This window comes from Coregonus lavaretus, assembly GCF_964263955.1.
Source record: "Coregonus lavaretus genome assembly, chromosome: 23".
NCBI lineage: Eukaryota > Metazoa > Chordata > Actinopteri > Salmoniformes > Salmonidae > Coregonus > Coregonus lavaretus.
In genome coordinates this window covers 19,774,774-19,794,704 of record NC_140010.1, presented here as the reverse complement: position 1 = coordinate 19,794,704, position 19,931 = coordinate 19,774,774, and the positions used below count along the sequence as shown (strand labels likewise).

Below are 19,931 nucleotides of genomic sequence, written 5' to 3'. Positions count from 1 at the left end.
AGGCAAAGGGTGGCTATTTGAAGAATCTCAAATATAAAATATATTTTGATTTGTTTAACACTTTTTTGGTTACTACATGATTCCATATGTGTTATTTCACAATGTTGATGCAAAGAAAAACCCTTGAATGAGTAGGTGTGTCCAAACTTTTGACTGGTAGTGTGTACTGAACAAAAAATATATAAATGCAACATGTTAAGTGTTGGTCCCATATTTCATGAGCTGAAATAAAAGATCCCAGAAATGTTCCATATGCACAAAAAGCGTATTTCTCTCAAATTATGTGCACAAATTTGTTTACATCCCTGTTAGTGAGCATTTCTCCTTTTCCAAGATAATCCATCCACCTGACAGTTGTGGCATATCAAGAAGCTGATTAAACAGGATGATCATTATAAAGGCCACTTTAAAATGTGCAGTTTTGAGGGAGCGTGCAATTGGCATGCTGACTGCAGAAATATCCCCCAGAGCTGTTGCCAGAGAATTAAATGTTCATTTCTCTACCATAAGCCTTCTCCAACGTCATTTTAGAGAATTTGGCAGTACGTCCAACCGGCCTCACAACCGCAGACCACGTGTAACCACGCCAGCCCAGGACCTACACATCCGGCATCTTCACCTGCGGGATCGTCTGAGACCAGTCAACTGGACAGCTGATGAAACTGGGGAGTATTCCTGTCTGTAATAAATCCCTTTTGTGGGGAAAAATGAATTTTGATTGGCTGGGCTTTTCTCCCCAGTGGGTGGGCCTGGCTCCGAAGTGGGTGGGCCTATGCCCAGTCATGTGAAATCCATAGATTAGGGCCTAATTTAGTTATTTAAATTGGCTGATCTCCTTATATGAACTGTAACTCAGTAAAATCTTTGTAATTATTGCATGTTGTATTTATATTTTTGTTCAGTATAATTATATAAATGCATATCAAACAGGAATATATCAATGAAAGTAATGCAGAATATTGATTCCTTTCTCTCTCCTTGCAGGGGATTAGACAGATGAACTGCAGTCACCAGATACCCAAACCCCAAAACCAGAAACATGTGGAGACATCAACACTTGTAATTTTGAATAAATGTTTTTTTTTAAGTTTTGTTTTCCTGTATCTGTGCATGAGTCCTTAAAACACAGTCCATTTTACAAAGTAAGTCATTCCCAAGTGAGGGACATTTCAAGGAGATTAACCTCCAACATTCATAAGCTTATTCAGTACATGAGGGCAAATGTAGTCATGAAAGACTTTGGTTGCAAGCAGGACACAGACATCATCTACTGGAAATGTTTAACTATATACATCAAGTCAATCAGGGGTTAGTTATTTGTGCCAGAAGGGCATGGGCCAGAATCAACCCCACACCGACACGATAGGCCTGTATAAGCACACTGGGTGGCCCTAACCGCTAGACCACCCAGGCCACGATTGAACTCAATTCTGACAGTTCATTCGTAACCTTAGGATATACTAGACACTACATTTACATTTACATTTACGTCATTTAGCAGACGCTCTTATCCAGAGCGACTTACAAATTGGTGCATTCACCCTATAGCCAGTGGGATAAGCACTTTACAATATGTATTTTTTTTTTTTTTTTTTTACACTATGTGCTATTAAGCTATATAAAACGACGGTTGTTGATGTGTATAACTGCATTTTTGATATTTTTTTGTACAGTTGAATATAGCAGTAATAGGACCTAGCGTTTGAGCGAGTGAGAGGGAACATTATTTTGATAGCAAATCCTGATCCCAATGACTGGAGAGAAAGAGAACGGCTCATTTTGAGCCACTCATGAGGCTCATTTGAATTTCCTGATGCATCAGGAAAATTATTTGTGACAAGAGAACACTGTATTAGAGCTCTCTTTCACCTACAGCTAGCCTATCACTATGTATCTCCCAAAGACACCATCATGAAAAGACTATATATGTCTGCATCCTTCAATTAGCAACAGAAATACACGATATATACAAAAGTATGTGGACAGCCCTTCAAATTAGTGGATTTGGCTATTTCAGCCGCACCCGTTGCTGACAGGTATATAAAATTGAGCACACAGCCATGCAATCTCCATAGACAAACATTGGCAGTAGAATGGCCTTACTGAAGAGCTCAGTGACTTTCAACGTGGCACCGTCATAGGCTGACACCTTTCCAACAAGTCAGTTCGTCAAATTTCTGCCCTGGTTAACTATAAGTGCTGGTATTGTGAAGTGGAAAAGTCTAGGAGCAACAACGGCACAGCCGCGAAGTGGTAGGCCACACAAGCTCACAGAACGGGACCGGCGAGTGCTGAAGAGCATAGCGTGTAAAAATCGTCTGTCCTCGGTTGCAACACTCACTTCCATGGCCGAGCAGCCGCACACAAGCCTAAGATCACCATGCGCAATGCCAAGCATTGGCTGGAGTGGTGTAAAGCTCGCTGCCATTGGACTCTGGAGCAGTGGAAACGCGTTCTCAGGAGTGATGAATCACACTTCCCCATCTGGCAGTCCGACGGACAAATCTGGATTTGGCGGATGCCAGGAGAACGCTACCTGCCCCAATGCATAGCGCCAACTGTAAAGTTTGGTGGAGGAGGAATAATGGTCTGGGGCTGTTTTTCATGGTTCGGGCTAGGCCCCTTAGTTCAAGTGAAGGGAAATCTTAACGCTACAGCATACAATGACATTCTAGATGATTCTGTGCTTCCAACTTTGTGGCAACAGTTTGGGGAAGGCCCTTTCCTGTTTCAGCATGACAATGTCCCCGTGCACAAAGTGAGGTCCATACAGAAATGGTTTGTCGAGATCGGTGTGGAAGAACTTAACTGGCCTGCACAGAGCCCTGACCTCAACCCCATTGAACACCTTTTGGATGAATTGGAACGCCAACTGCGAGCCAGGCCTAATCGCCCAACATCAGTGCCCGACCTGACTAATGCTCTTGTGGCTGAATGGAAGCAAGTCCCCGCAGCAATGTTCCAACATCTAGTGGAAATCCTTCCCAGAAGAGTGGAGGCTGTTATAGCAGCAAAGGGGGGACCAACTCCATATTAATGCCCATGATTTTGGAATGAGATGTTCGACGAGTACCACATGACTTTTGGTCATGTAGTGTAGCTGCCTGGCAGCATCATCCTGCTGTAACAAGGGTTGTTTCTACCCCATGTATGAAGGTCATCGGAAAATAATCCCTCTGCTTGCGTGCCTGTGTGTTTCTCTCCAACTCATGGTCATTCAAAGACAAACTGTACAGTTGCACATATGACTAATTCTGGTGACAGATATGCATCATCACTTCATAGAATGTGTGGGTGTGTGTGTGTTCGTGTGTGTGTGTGTGTGTGTGTGTGTGTGTGTGGGTGGGTGGGTGGGTGGGCGGGTGCATGCGTAGGCTTGTATAAGCATGTGGGTGTCTGGTGTGTGAGGCTGGTCGCCTGCAGTGAAATATGAGCACCAGCTCCATCATGTCCCTGTGTGTTAATCATGCTCTAATTTATGTGACACTGTGATTACACCACTGGCCAGGCATACAGACCGGCTCTATATTATAGTCTATAATGTATGTTTACACTACTGGCCAGACAAACAGAACAGCTCTATACTAGAGTTTATAATGTATGTTTACATCACTGGCCAGACATACTGAACAGCTCTATACTAGAGTCTATAGTGTATGTTTACACCACTGGCCACCACTGGAACGAATTGCAAAAATCTCTGAAGCTGGAGACTCTTATCACCCTCACTAACTTTAAGCATCAGTTGTCAGAGCACCTTACCGATCACTGCACCTATACACAGCCCATCTGAAATTAGCCCACCCAACTACCTCATCCCTATATTGTTATTTATTTTGCTCTTTTGCACCCCAGTATCTCTATTTGCACATAATCTCTTGCACATCTAGCATTCCAGTGTTAATACTAATTGTAATTATTTTGCACTATAGCCTATTTATTGCCTTACCTCCATAACTTGCTACATTTGCACACACTGTATATATATTTTCTGTTGTATTTTTTGACTTTATGTTTTTTACCCCATATGTAACTCTGTGTTGTTGTTTTTATCGCACTGCTTTGCTTTATCTTGGCCAGGTTGCAGTTGTAAATGAGAACTTGTTCTCAACTGGCTTACCTGGTGAAATAAAGGTGAAATAAAATAAAATAAATAAAACAAACAGACAGCTCTATACTAGCGTCAAATCATTTGCCACATGCGCCGAATACAACAGGTGTAGACATTACAGTGAAATGCTTACTTACAGCCCTTAACCAACAGTGCATTTATTTTTAATTCTTTTTTTTTATTTTTTATAAAACAACAACAAAAAAAGTGTTGAGAAAAAAAGAGCAGAAGTAAAATAAAATAACAGTAGGGAGGCTATATATACAGGGGGGTCAGATGGAGTGTATGACAGTTACTGGAACCAAGAACCTAAAGCTAGCCATTGGAACAACAAGGCCAGTCTGGTTTAGTCTTACTGATTTGATAGATTTTGCGATTGGCTCATGTTTCTGTATCATTGTGACAGATATGATCCGGTTTGACGAGTTCAAATGGTATCTATCTGTCAAAAATGTATAATCCATTTGCGCTCACTCTCTTTTGAAAAATGGATGCTCTAGTCAACTAATTGGTCTGAATTTTCATTGAAAAGCGGATTCATTAATTGTGGCAGTGGGTCTTCTTTTGAACCAGCTTAATCTGTCCTACATTTCCTCATCCCTTTGGCACATTGGTTTTCCTCTCTCAAGCTGTATCCCAAATGGCACCCTATTCCCTATGTAGGGCACTACTTTTGACTTGGTCAAAAGTCGTGCCATACATAGGGAATAGAGTGCCATTTGGGATGAACACTCTCTCTGTAGAGGTCACTGAAGCTGGGTTACATAAGGAGCCCATGCCAACAATGTGCTGTTCTGTCTGTCCAGCTCGGCCCTGGGCTCTGTGACTCTGTGGTCCTGCCCAGACTCCACACCAGCATGCCATGGTCACTGTAGTCTACTAACTCTCATTTCCTCACCAACGAGATGCTCTGGGGTATAGTACAAAATATTATCACAGATATTCACAGTGTTCTGTTGTGATAAAGATCCATCAAAGGATTTTAGAGGATTTACATTTAGCTGCCTATTTGAATAGCAGTGATATATACAGATGCACTTCTTAATTTGACCCTGCTTCTCACAGTAGGAAAATAGTCCTGCAGGAACAGGAAATGGGAATTATTATGTGGATTATAATTAATGGACATTTTTGTAGGCGTTGATAAATTTTCCGTTAGGGCAAATCAAGTCTGACATTTGAAAGTGAAAATTACATTATTTGGATGCATTGTTGTAGCTAGATTTTGAAGCTAAAGCCAGTCTGAGTCTGTGGTTCGGTTAATAACACACAATGCTGTTTGTCAGTGGAACATAAAGTGAACTGATATGTCAGATCATTGACGGTTTCAGGACCTTCATCCCCTCCTCAACGACAACACTGGTCTTTAGTAACTGGGAGTTGCAAATGTCAAGGAACATATGGTAATTTAGTGTTGTGGATATTTGAAAGCCATGAATCATGTTGTCAGCTTCCATCTGAGCACAGTTTCCCATGATTTGAAACAGATATGCTCTCGCTCATGGCTGAAAGCAACACTGGCACTATGAAAGGTTTCTCTACCTGTATTTGATCCTCAGATAAATTCTGGTATTTTTTCATGACATACGGTATTGTGGGTTTTCTAATGTATGTCTGTTTTTGTCTCTCTACAGTGAAAGCAGAAAATAAGGACAAACAAGAGAAGGCCGATTTCTTCCCCAAGATGGATAACTTGAACATGTTTGAGAAGACAGAGAAGACAGAGAAGATGAAGAAGACAGAGAAGACGGAGAAGATGGAGAAAGAAGATCAATCTAAGAAAGTCGACAATGTCGACAAGACAAAAAAATCTGAGAAGATCCTCAAAGATGAAGAGAAGATAGATAAGACAGAGAAAAATGTTAAAAATGAAAAAGTGGACAAGCCAGAGAAGACCAACAAAGATGAGAAGATGGAGAAGAAAGAAAATGGAGAGAAAACGGACAAGATGGTTAAAGTTGAGAAGAATGAAAAGGCTGGGAAAGGTACTGCAAAGTCTCCAACAACCATTGGAAGCAAGCAGGACCTCACCAGCCCAGACAGTAAGGCCAAGGTAGGTCAGGGAAAGGCTGGGACAATGTTACCATTCATTTCAGTGCAAGCTGCTTCTGCAACTTTCAATGCTATCTCGTGTGGTTGTGTGTGTGTGTGTGTGTGTGTGTTAGTGTGTGTTTGTATGCACACGCTTATGTGCTATTTCAAATTTAAAAGAGTTATCTAGCCTGCTGCTAGAACTTGCTCTGCTGATGCTCCTGGTTTGATTATATGATTTGTGGTTTATAGTGAATGCTGCCTCTGCTGCTTTACCATGCTGTCATTGCCATCTCTTGTATGCTTTGGTTTTCTTATTTTCTCCTTTATCATGTGACGTTGTTGTACAGCCAGCTGTTGGGTCAACCAAACCAAACTCTGCCAAAACACGGCCCACCACTCTGTCCACTGGGAATGCAGCTGCCCCCCCAAAACGTTCCTCCCCCACCTCCAGCTCTGCCAATAAAAAAAGTCCTGTTACCAAGGCAACCACTCCCACTGCTGGCACCAAGCGGCCAACTGCCGCTGCCAGTCAAACCCCTACAGCCACCAAGTCCAAGGTGAGTCCCCTCCCACTCCCACTTCCCTCACTCGTGTCAGTGCTCACTGGCCTTCCCTCTTGTGGTTGGCACCTTGTCCCCGTTCCCTCTGTTTGGCTCTGCTATATAACTGTCCAGTGTCCACCACCTGACTCTCACTCACAGTTTGTGGACCACCAACTCCCTGCACTATAACCTTTGTCTCGTCTCGTCACCATATAGTCCTACCAACTGAATATTTTCTATCACCTCCCTGAAGATCCCAGCATGCATTTCCAATATCTCCTTTCTGTTTGTAATCTTTACTCCCTTCATTTCTTAATCAATTTCCATTTAGTGTGTTTTGTTTTATCAGGCACCGATCTATCTTTTCCCTCAGCCTTCTCCATCTCCCTTACACCTCTAGTTGCCTCTCCCAACCAACCCTCTCTTTGTCCAGCGCTCTCTTCCACACCACACCCTTCTCTGATTTCCTGTTTGCTTACTCAGACTCCGGAAAACGGCACTTCTGACAGACGTCCTCCTGTGCCAAAGGCCAACGGCACGGCCAATAAGAATAGTTCCTCTACTACCGCCACTACTAAACCTGCAGGTCCACGCCCCTCTGCTAGTGCCCCCTCTCTGCGCCGCAACACAGGTGAGCACTAACTCTGTACAGTGCAAGCTTACATGCTTTAAGGTGCTTTATTCTTGATGATGGTGATATTCAAAAAGCCAAAGTCAGAATTCCATGGTTATCCCTAAATTAATACAATGTCCACTAGTCTTAATCATGTAAGGTGAGGTTGGTTATGTTCTATACCCTACAGTTCCCAAGACTGATATCAAGCCAGGTGACGTGAAGAAGCCTAGTACACTGAAGACAACACCAGGTAACAACGAACCAACATGCACAATCTAACCCAAGTATCTCAGTATACAACTAAAATACCCTGGAGTTGAATGTGTTCTTTGAAATTGGAAGGACAGACAAATGTAGTCTGTTATAATCTCTCCTGACAGTGTCATTATGACTACACAGAGAGAGACAAGCACAGTGCGTAAGTGATGCTAGGAGACAGACAGGGATGTAGAGGGAGACAGACACTTAGTCTCAACAGTAGCTCCAGTTCCTGAAAACACTGACTAACACCTCAGGCCTGTCATGTCCTCCTCTGAGATATTCATTAGCCATTGAATCAGAGGCCGCTGACACAGCCTTGGAAAACCCACTACCAGAGACCACAGTATCTACTATGTGTAGGTAGCAGTAGTGTTGTTCCTTATCCTCTCCCATGGGGACTAGTTATCTTCCAGCCCATTGTTTCCTAGTGAATCATTGTTGTTATTGTTTGTGTGTGGGCTCAGCTCCAGCCCTTAGAGGGTATGGTTCAATGGTTCCTCATGCCCTTTGTCTATTTCTATCACTGCCCCAGCCAAGCCCAAGGTACCTCACACTTCTGCTACTGCTCCAAGCACTCCTGCAACCAACGGGGAGCAGCCTCGCAGACGCATCACCAAACCCCCGGTGCCCAAGCAGACGGCTATGGAGAGGAAGCCACCTGTACCCAGAGCTCCTAGGACTCCCAGGCCCATCAACGCACCCCTGCCAGACCTGAAGAATGTGCGCTCCAAGATCGGCTCCACAGACAACATGAAGTATCAGTCTACCGGCGGCAAGGTGCGGTAACATGGGATAGAGATGTACTGTACATGAAAGCTTTGGGAAATAGGTCTATTTAAGAGGACCAACATGAGTCATAGACATTTGTGTATTGACAGGTCTATCATGCCTTCGATGCTGTCAAATGCCATTCAAAGCAGGGGTTTTGTCACAAGCAAATTCTCATTACACATCATACAAATTCCATATTATCAAAAACCTCCTCACCTCTCCACTGCTACCATATAAAAGGTCTTATACCACCATCTCATTAGTCATTACCGACATTTATGGCTTCCTCAACTAAATAGGGACACAATGCATGCTAACCGTGGAGAAAACGACACTATATATACAAAAGTATGTGGACACCCCTTCACATTAGTGGATTCTGCTATTTCAGCTACACCTGTTGCTGACAGGTGTGTAAAATCGAGCACACCGCCATGCAATCTCCATAGACAAACATTGGCAGTAGAATGGCCTTACTGAAGAGTTCAGTGACTTTTAACGTGGCACCGTCATAGGAGGCCACCTTTCCAACAAGTCAGCCCTGCTAGAGCTGCCCCGGTTAACTATAAGTGCTGTTATTGTGAAGTGGAAAAGTCTAGGAGCAACAACGGCTCAGCCGCAAAGTGGTAGGCCACACAAGCTCACAGAACGGGACCGCTGAGTGCTGAAGTGCGTAACGCGTAAAAATCGTCTGTCCTCAGTTGCAACACTCACTACAGAGTTCCAAACTGTCTCTGGAAGCAACATCAGCACAAGAACTGTTCATCATGAAATGGGTTTCCATGGCCGAGCAGGCGCACACAAGCCTAAGATCACCATGCGCATTGCCAAGCGTCGGCTGGAGTGGTGTAAATATTGCCGCCATTGGAATCTGGAGAAGTGGAAACGCGTTCTCTGGAGTAATGAATCACGCTTCACCATCTGGCAGTCCGACGGACTAATCTGGGTTTGGCGGATGCCAGGAGAACACTACCTGCCCGAATGCATAGTGCCAACTGTAAAATTTGGTGGAGGAGGAATAATGGTCTGGGGTTGTTTTTCATGGTTCGTGCTAGGCCCCTTAGTTCCAGTGAATGGAAATCTTAACGCTACAGCATACAATGACATTCTAGACGATTCTGTGCTTCCAACTTTGTGGCAACAGTTTGGTGAAGGCCCTTTCATGTTTCAGCATGACAATGTCCCTGTGCACAAAGCGAGGTCTATACATAAATGATTTGTCGAGATCGATGTGGAAGAACTTGACTGGCCTGCACAGAGCCTTGACCTCAACACCATCAAACACCTTTGGGATGAATTGGAATGCCGACTGCGAGCCAGACCTAATCGCCCAACATCAGTGCCCGACCTGACTAATGCTCTTGTGGCTGAATGGAAGCATGTCCCTGCAGCAATGTTCCAACATGTAGTGGAAAGCATTCCCAGAAGAGTGGAGGCTGTTATAGCAGCAAAGGGGGGACCAACTCCATATTAATGTCCATGATGTTGGAATGAGGTGTTCAACAAGCAGGTGTCCACATACTTTTTGTCATGTAGGGTATCTGTCTGTCTACTTATGCCTTTCTGTTTCTCTCTCTGTTATCTCCCCTTTGTTTCTCTCTTTTCCTCTCTGTAGCTTTTGGTTTTCTCTCTTATCTCGCTCTCTTTTCTCTCTCTCATCTCTCTACATTACAATTGACAGCTGCCTTCACTCATTTGGCTGACTGATACTGTCACCTGTATTCGTAAGATCACTCTGAAAAGAGAAATGCTTTCATACAGATGATCGTCTTGGAAAATAGCCATCATATTCAGTCTTTACTGATGGCATAGCTAACCTAGAATTGTATGTTTGCATTCTGGCATAGGTTGTGACTGTGTCCATCCACAAAAGGTTACCTGTCACAGTGATGTATGCAAAAGGGAGACTCCACAGAAACAAATTCTCAACACATTGTTTCAGAAACAGCCCTGCACACACCTGCACTAATCTTGCCTGAGCCAATGCCTAGACTTTGGCTTATCGAGCCAATGAATTATTCTGGCATGCAGGAGACCTAGGTTTGAAACCTGTCAGTCACACAGACCAGTGGTGTAGCCTCAAAGCAGAGCAGTTCCCTCCATCCATCCATACACCCCACCACACCACATTCTCCTGAGCCCTGACTGGTAGTACTGACCCAGGGCCCAGGGCAGCCCTGTCTCCTGGTATTGACCCAGGGGTGGTTGTCTCCCCTCAGGTCTCCTCGGCGGGGGGTTCCCAATCCAAAGACGGCCAGGGCAAAGTGAGTCCCTACCATCGGCATCATCACACACCCCTTGCTCATTCTCACCCATGTGCTCAACCACTCTCTCTCCTCCGATATCACACTGAAGGAAATTACATAAGTGGAGCTTTTTTGTCCACTGACTATTTGAACCTATCTGTACATGCAGAAACACATACAGACACATCACACACTCCCACTCTAACATACTCACAGTCATGCACATCCTCACCTTTTCTTCCTCTTCATGATAGACTGTTGCTTTCCGGTATAAAATGTGAATGGTTGTGGACAGTGTACTCCAAGTCTCTGTCTCCCCTGAAATGCACAGCTTAACTGACAGACAGAAAGAAAAACAGACAGAGAGGAGATGACCTTGCCATCATCCACCTGACCTCCACAACCATGGCACTACCCATCCCAGTTATTTGGCACAGAAACCTCATGAACCTCCTCATGAAATAACACCACAGTGACCATTGTCCTGCGCTTGTCCTCCCACCTGGTACATTTAGAAGAGCCCTGAGCTTGAGTATTTGAGAGTGTGTTGTGTTTACATTTACATTTACATTTACGTCATTTAGCAGACGCTCTTATCCAGAGCGACTTACAAATTGGTGCATTCACCTAATAGCCAGTGGGATAACCACTTTACAATATGTATTTTTTTGTCTTTCTTTGGGGTGGGGTAAGGGGGGGTAGAAGGATTACTTTATCCTATCCCAGGGATTCCTTAAAGAGGTGAGGTTTCAAGTGTCTCCGGAAGGTGGTGAGTGACTCCGCTGTCCTGGCGTTGTGAGGGAGCTTGTTCCACCATTGGGGAGCCAGAGCAACGAACAGTTTTGACTGGGCTGAGCGGGAACTGTGCTTCCGCAGAGGTAGGGGGGCCAGCAGGCCAGTGGTGGATGAACGCAATGCCCTCGTTTGGGTGTAGGGACTGATCAGAGCCTGAAGGTACGGAGGTGCCGTTCCCCTCACAGCTCCGTAGGCAAGTACCATGGTCTTGTAGCAGATGCGAGCTTCAACTGGAAGCCAGTGGAGTGTGTGGAGGAGCGGGGTGACGTGAGAGAACTTGGGAAGGTTGAACACCAGACGGGCTGCGGCATTCTGGATGAGTTGTAGGGGTTTAATGGCACAGGTAGGGAGCCCAGCCAACAGCGAGTTGCAGTAATCCAGACGGGAGATGACAAGTGCCTGGATTAGGACCTGTGCCACTTGCTGTGTAAGGCAGGGTCGTACTCTCCGAATGTTGTAGAGCATGAACCTACAGGATCGGGTTACCGCCTTGATGTTAGCGGAGAACGACAGGGTGTTATTATTAATTAATTATTATTAATCTGGGTTTACTTTTACGTAATTTACCCTAAACCTATTTTACAGTCCTATTAGTATGATTCAATTAAGGATTATAATGGTAAGATAAGCAATTCAGAAACAACCCACTGGGCACAGACATAATTTCAACATCTAGTTTTGATTTACATTTGGTTGAGATGTCAAGTAATGTGAATTTCAATGTGAAATCAACAAAAAATGTCACCATGTCATTGGATTTAGGTTCAAATATGAAACTTTTTTTGCAAATTCAATCAGTTCTCCACGTTGATTCAACGTCATCAGATGTTATTTTTTGGTTGAAATGACGTGGAAACAACGTTGATGCAACCAGTTTTTGTCCTGTGGGAAGCACTTGCTGCTGTCTTCTCATCAGCTGAGTGAAATAGCAGAGAAGCCTCTGGTTATCCAACACCTGTGAGTTGAGTTCAGTAAGAAATGAGCTGGAGGCAGTGTGAGCAAGCAGTTGGAAATAACAGACCTTGGCTGTGGCCTTGTGTTTTAGAGGGTGACTCAGCCTGTCTGCGCTGCTAACTGCGTCACAGAGCCTCAAACTAATCTAAACACCAGGCATCTCAGTATACAAAGCAAAAAGGAAATGGAGAAAACAGATTAGTGCTTTTCATTCAAGGTTTTTGAACAGCAGTTCCGTTCCTTCGCAGAGTGACGATGTTTTGAAATCAGCATTTGATATCAGGGAAGAGATGGCTGGCTAGCGTGCATGTGCGTGTGTGTGTATTCTTTTTGTTCATAAACACTGCTATAGTTATCTACTTTGATCAGCCACATCTAGAATTGGATGATATTTGAGGTAATTTGCAGCATTCTGACTGTTGTGTGACTGACTTTACTTACTATGTGTAAGAATGAGTTAACAACATACTGTATGCTCTTTAGATTGCTTTCACTTTTCATCCTGGCTGCTCCTCCACCACCCTCCACTAATTCTAGACTCACCATAGTGAACCGTTCCCTCTGCTACTGTGCTTCTTTGTAGGTTATGATAGTCCACAAAAAACTGGACTTCAGCCATATCACCTCCCGCTGTGGCTCCAAGGATAATATCAAGCATGTCCCTGGTGGAGGGAATGTAAGTACAACACATGGGGCTCCCATATGGCTGCTGACTCTTTCCCCATATCCCACTGACATGCTCGATTGGACTGAAAGGAAGTCAGCCCCATTTGTAATAGAGTAAAGTACTAACGTTCTCGTCATTCTAATTCTATGGTCAGCCCCATTGGCCAGCCTAGATATAATGTTAGGTCCGAGTGCTGTGCTGTTTGTGCAAACTGTCTCACCCAACTAACCAGCTTAAGAGATACTAGCTTTCTATCTGCCTCTTTCACTCTCTTTTACATTGCAACAAGTATGACATTTCCTTATTAAGTGACAACGAAATCTATTTAAATGGATACTTAAAATGCCCACTTCTCCACTTTACACTAGAGTACTCAGCTTTTTCTTTTTCCAAATGTCATAATCAGTGTTATACTGATGGGTGAGAATGATTCAAGGCATTGTGTGAGAATTTCAGAGTGGGTGTTGTTTCATCTTTGCCATTCATACTTCAACGTTTGTGTTGTTTGTTTGGGTGCATTCAGGTCCAGATTCAGCATAAGAAGGTGGACTTGAGCAAAGTGACCTCCAAGTGTGGCTCTAAGGACAACATCAAGCACAAGCCAGGTAGACGTCTTATGATTTAGGAAATAATGCTTGCATCCTAAATGGCACCCTATTCCCTACATAGTGCAGTACTTTTGACCAGAGCGTCATTGGCCCTGCTCAAAAAAAGAGTGGACTGTATAGGGAATAGGGTTCCATTTGGGAAGCATCCTATACCAAATGAATTCTCTTCTTACGCCACTTGTAACTAAGGTGTTCCCACTACAGGGGGTGGAGATTTGAAGATTGAGGCTAAGGCCAATGGCAAGCCCAAGGTGGGGTCAATGGACAATATTGGCCTTGAGGCAGATGGTGGACAAAACAAGGTAAGGTCACATTTTTTGTCATTTAGCAGACGCTCTTATCCAGAGCGACTTACAGTTAGTGCATACATTTTCATACTGGCTCCCCGTGGGAATCGAACCCACAACCCTGGTGTTGCAAGCACCATGCTCTACCAACTGAGCTACATGGGACCATTCTCTTGTAGTCACATAGCCATTTACATTTTTTACCTAACCAGGATTTGGTCTGTTTGAGGTTGTGGTGGTGGAAACATTTTATTTGAACATGATGGTTGCCTACATACAGAGAGCAATTTCATCCTGTTAAAACAAGCCGTGTCATCATGCTCTAACCTGTTTTTCCACTAGATGGCATTAATGATTACCCAGCCTTTCATAGCAACACAACCTATAAAGAAAAGATCATTGAATTTATAGGAATTTATACACACTGTTTAAATTAACCTCAGTGTGTATCAGATTCTCATGTCTAAAACCCTGCTGCTAACGTGTTTCCAGGCTGGAGGGATGCAGGAGAAAGCTGAGGGGAAAACATCTCCCCCTGGTGGAGCTCCAACCACAGGTGCAGGAAGCATGGCTAAGGAGAACGGACATAAGGAGGCCACGCCTCATCCAAATCCCTTTGCGGGTGATGGGCTGCGGGACCCGATAGGCTTGGGCATGGACAAACGTATCCCAGAGACAAGTAGGTGCCTCTTGCCCCAACAAACACCCTGTGGTCTTTCTCAAATCTCACTTTCACTGTCATGCAATCTCAGAGCATTAACTTTGAGATGACCTCCGTTGCCTGTCTCACGTTGCTTATTGGGTTTCATGTCACTGCTGAGTGCTCAGATGATAGATAACTGATTGTTGTGAAGTAGGCTAGTTTTTTGCCTCCTGCAAATACTGTATTCAAAAAATGTGTATGTTATTTTATGCCATTAGTCTAACCAGTTAACTCCCTCCTCTACTCTTTCTCCTCCCCTTTTCTCCACTGCTTCCTGTGTCCCACTCTGTTTATCTGCCTGCAGATTGAGTCTTGCAAGCTGAGCTTTCGCAAGAGTGCACGGGCTCGCACGAACCACGGCGCCGACATCATCTCCCGGCCCACCCCGATTGGCAGCCACCCCTCACCCTCATCGCAGCACCTCTCTCAGTGTTTCTCTGGGGTCCGCCAGCTTTCTCCTCCACACCCTCCAGCTCCAACCCAGCCCCTTGTCACCCAGCCATGGGCCAGGGGGAAAACTACTGAATGCTAGCAAGACAAGGACTTATTTAGCACATTCCAACTTACTTCAGCACCTTCCTTTTACCTTTTACCTCTCCTTTTACCATACAGTATCTCATCACTACTCTCTATCCTTGTGGAATATCTGTCCTAGTCTTCTGGTCTCAGAGGAGCCAGTATTAAAGTATAAAGACCAGAGTTCAAACAGATAGAGCAAGCTCTTACTGTACAGTGGGATTTGGTCTCTTCTGGATTGCCCTGGCTTAACTTGCTGTGATAAAAGGGGAGTAGTATGACCTCAGAGTGAACCTTCTAGAATCTAGACCCTCAGTGTTCTGTTATAGTTATGTCAGCGCAGAGTGAAACTTATTATACTGCCTGCTTCTTTTGTTCCAGCCTATAAGCACTGTTCTTATACGTAGTGCCACCTCGATCAAAATCACAAACACCTACAGTGTCACACTGTATATTAGTACGTATTTTACGTCAGAGACCATCACAATGAGCCAATGCTATCTATGTGACAGGCCTTACCCTAGACGTAACACCTTCCTTACTGTACCTATTTCTCTGGATGAGCATAACTCCCTTGTACTGTAGGGACCCCAGATTTCACTTGAGTTGTATACAGTACATTATACTATGGCGATTAGTGAAGCACCCCTTATTGTGAGCATGTGGGATTGTCATGTCATCCCAATGAACAGGGGCTAATATGCCACCCCCTCTCTTAACCAATACAGTATGTCTAGATAACCCTTTGTAAACTTGTGATTCCCCCACAGCACTCTCAACAATAAGAAACTAGTAGGCTGTTACAAACAGTAGGATATTTAACATCTCTTTAAAAAAACTGTATTGTGTTTTCGTAAATTATTGTAACAATGAGCTGATGTGTTGTTATGTTGTTTCTTCATAATATACCCTTTTTCCTTTTACTGTTGCATCTCTCTGAAAGCAATACAGTGAGTGGTCTTTGCTGAGAATACAACTTCCTCATACACACCCGTCCCTGCACATGTGAACTACGGTACGGTACAGTCAGAGAGAGAGAGAGACAAACCCACTCAGGGTCTGTGCACAGAGACTGGATGCCTGGGACAGGACAAAATAGTATGCAGGAGGCAGCAAAGAGAGTGAGGAAAGGCCTATGATTGCACCAGGGGAGTGAAGATACTCCAGTGCCGTTTGTGTTGTCCCCCACTGATCAAGTCTCTGTAGTGTTGGCCAAATCGTTGGGACAGGGAAGACGAATAGAAAGCCATGTTGAAGGAAAGCAAGATTTAGATAGATAGATTTAACAATATTATCACAATTTTATCACAAAAGTCAATATCAAGAGAAGTTTGTGAAGAACAAACATCTCCAATGTAACAATTGTGTATTTTCAGTCTTCTCAACTACTCCACTGTTAAATATGAATCAGTTTGAATGGCTGCTTATGCTATTGGTTCCACTGTAAAAAGTGACATTATTGTGTAACAATGGGGCACAATTGCTTAACAAAGAAGCTAATTACTCTGATTAACTTGCTGTCGGTTTTGTAAAGAGGTTGGCGGAATTGTATAACATTACTTGAACGATCTTTGGGATGGGCTCATTTTGTGATCAACATTTAGGCATGTCTGTGGAGTTTGTCAGATTTGTGGTATGTTGCTGAATGAAGGTCGAGGGCACCCCATTGCCTTTAAAATACTGGTAGTTTGGCTCTTAGAGTAGAAAAATGGCACCTTCTTTTGGGGACACACTACTCCAATAAGAAGGATAATGGCCCCAGATATTAATGTGTAATTGTGCCTTGTAGATTCTCAAGGCTGAACCAGATCTCTCAAAGGATATATAAATCTGAAGCATCCCTGTAGAACTTCTCACCACCAAATATTGTGATGAGAGGAAGTCCAGTGGCGGGAGGTGGGAGAAGGTGGAGCTAGATTAAATTTCTGCTAATTGTCTCATAGATTAAACATTCGATCTCCACCAAAATCTCCCAAACTAAAATCTGTTAAGAACAGAGTAGACTACGTTTTTTAGACATGACCCTTTCTAAAAAATGGCATTGTTTAGAAGGATTGCAACGGCAAATTGAGTAATTGCACAAGCGCAACTTCACACAGTAGGAATTCTCTAATGAAAATATGCAAATACATGCTAGAATGCACCAATAGGATCTCGCTAGCTCGTGCTTGGCTCTGCCCACCTCTTTGCTTGTTCTACTCAATATGCTTCATTTGCTCCCATTGGAAACAACACCGGTGGTATATCTTGGGTTAGTTATAAAAATGTTTTGGCGAAACTGTAACTGGTGTACAGTTCCCAAAAAGTGATCTTTGTGTCCCACCCTAAAACACTTTTACTTTGATTTATTTTTATGTACTGTAATGATATGATGCTGCTTAATGTCGGTAAGGCGTAATTTGAATTTATTTGAGTGTGTGCACTGCAGTGGAGGAAATAATAGTGATCATCAATGGCAGAGATAATCAAAGAGCAAGTGATCAAATTATTGAGAATGAAAGAAAAAGCACCTTATGATATTTACAAAGTATTCTTTCCCCCCAACATTCCCATGGTTAGTTAAACAACTGGAATGAATTGAATTCTTCCAGAAGAATAAGTCTTACACTGATGAAAGCACTTTGAATGCACATTGGTATGTACATTTTATGTTTGAGCTCTACAGTATGTTTGAACTGTTGGCATGATTGGATGAACAGATTTGTATTTTAGTCTCCTTGGTGGTAACCTTGCTCACTGGTCATGTTAGTGGACTTTGGTGTCGTGCTTTGGGACGATGGTCACTCACTCTGTCTGTTCTCCTTGTGCCTGTTAGACGTCACGTTTATTAACACTCACCTTTCCAACGCTTAACCACTGCTTGCAACTCCATCCTTTCACCTCACACAGTCGTTTGTAAATAGACATCCACATGTTTTTATCACCACAGGGGGAAAAAATAGTTATTGATATTAGGGTCTTTATGGATGTTGAGAAATGTCTTTCACATTCATGAACCCATTTTCAGAGAGTGTTTTCTTTCTGGAGTCTGCCTTTTTTCAGAAAGGGCTGAAGTACAAGAATGTTTTTAAAATGAAATGTATTAAAGATGCAAGATATGAATATCATATGTATGAACTTTTTGTTTTGTTTTAAAAATCACAATAGGACACATACTAAGGCCTAGATTCAATCAGATCAAGCGTTAACCGGCGATAGCAGACACCTGCATAGCGGATGTTTTGGTGGTGTCGGAGGTGGAACTGCGTTGAAGCTGCTCTTGCGATCATTATCACGACGCCACACCTGCCCCCCCACTCATATTAGAAGTTCAGAGAGGGGATGTGTAGGCTATATATATATAAATAATTACGCTCAAATAAAAAATCTTTCAACGAAATGAGGATTTCCATCATCCTAATCGAGGTGTAGATTACATCACATTCCAGTGTTTGAACTTGTAAACTGCATGGGATTTCTGTTAATAATGTGACTGTGCAGCCAATGGCAATGTCCGCCTTAGGTATAATGCCGGGAGCCACTTGTGGATTTGACTGCTCTAACGCAGTTCCACCTCCGACGCTATGCGGATGTCCGCTAAAGCGCATCTGATTGAATAGAGCCCTAAATCTAAATTTGATTTGACAGTAGGAAGTGTGTGTCGAGTCTAGTATGGGGACAGCAGCAGACTGAATAGTTTCAGTATTCAGCGATGGTTAGCATCTCAATGGTTGGTCTAGGTGTGCTATTACTAACTCCAACTCTGTAGAGGAAAACATTTACTGATATTTGCTTGAATAAACTAACACTTTTATATGCCTCTTACACTTAGGCCTATACTCACTATATGTTAGAAATCTACAAGGAACGAAGAATAATCCGATGTCATGCTTATTCTTCCAAATGTTTTGTGTCACTGGTGAGCTGACCGAGTGCCCAACTGTAATCAGGAACCAGGCATTGTGAGGATAGGTTGAAGGTCATGCTCCCACATGCGGCACCTGACACACACAGCCCTTGAATGTTGTCCAGACTAACAATAACTGTCTTTTGGCATGTGTTATGTAGTGTGCTTCTGTAAAGCATCAAGAAGCCCATAGCTGTGCTTCTTCTTAGAGCACACCTGTAGTGTGTATTATTCTCCATAGTGCACACCATAAGAGCATGCAGAAGACAATGGATTGTAGACATCTGTCATAGAAAGGTGTTCACTGTTTCCCCTTCGATTTGAGATGTAATTTGGTATGAAAGAGATGTTCATTGTGATTAATTGTTAACTAGTGATGTGAATATTAATCATTAAATAAAAGACAAGAAAAACATTTGAGTTTCCTTTTCTACTTAATTCTCTTTTGTGTATAACTGTATATACAGTGGGGAAAAAAAGTATTTAGTCAGCCACCAATTGTGCAAGTTCTCCCACTTAAAAAGATGAGAGGCCTGTAATTTTCATCATAGGTACACGTCAACTATGACAGACAAATTGAGAAAAAAAAATCCAGAAAATCACATTGTAGGATTTTTTATGAATTTATTTGTAAATTATGGTGGAAAATAAGTATTTGGTCACCTACAAAAAAGCAAGATTTCTGGCTCTCACAGACCTGTAACTTCTTCTTTAAGAGGCTCCTCTGTCCTCAACTCGTTACCTGTATTAATGGCACCTGTTTGAACTTGTTATCAGTATAAAATACACCTGTCCACAACCTCAAACAGTCACACTCCAAACTCCACTATGGCCAAGACCAAAGAGCTGTCAAAGGACACCAGAAACAAAATTGTAGACCTGCACCAGGCTGGGAAGACTGAATCTGCAATAGGTACGCAGCTTGGTTTGAAGA

The 19,931-nt window shown here is 43.2% G+C and overlaps 1 protein-coding gene across 1 annotated transcript in view; it reads left to right on the top strand.

Annotated features, from left to right (window-relative positions):
- Window positions 1-15,127, top strand: part of LOC311098898 (uncharacterized protein) — a gene marked incomplete at both ends in the record, with an annotated part of 49,758 nt that extends 34,631 nt beyond the window's left edge. The window contains 11 exons of the mRNA XM_084139446.1: window positions 5,746-6,164; window positions 6,493-6,702; window positions 7,171-7,318; window positions 7,491-7,553; window positions 8,097-8,341; window positions 10,555-10,599; window positions 12,914-13,006; window positions 13,521-13,602; window positions 13,795-13,907; window positions 14,385-14,571; window positions 14,823-15,127. Coding sequence (XP_083995572.1) covers window positions 5,746-6,164; window positions 6,493-6,702; window positions 7,171-7,318; window positions 7,491-7,553; window positions 8,097-8,341; window positions 10,555-10,599; window positions 12,914-13,006; window positions 13,521-13,602; window positions 13,795-13,907; window positions 14,385-14,571; window positions 14,823-15,127 — 1,910 coding nt within the window. The remainder of the gene's footprint in view (window positions 1-5,745; window positions 6,165-6,492; window positions 6,703-7,170; window positions 7,319-7,490; window positions 7,554-8,096; window positions 8,342-10,554; window positions 10,600-12,913; window positions 13,007-13,520; window positions 13,603-13,794; window positions 13,908-14,384; window positions 14,572-14,822) is intronic.
- Between the last annotated feature and the right edge of the window lie 4,804 nt (window positions 15,128-19,931).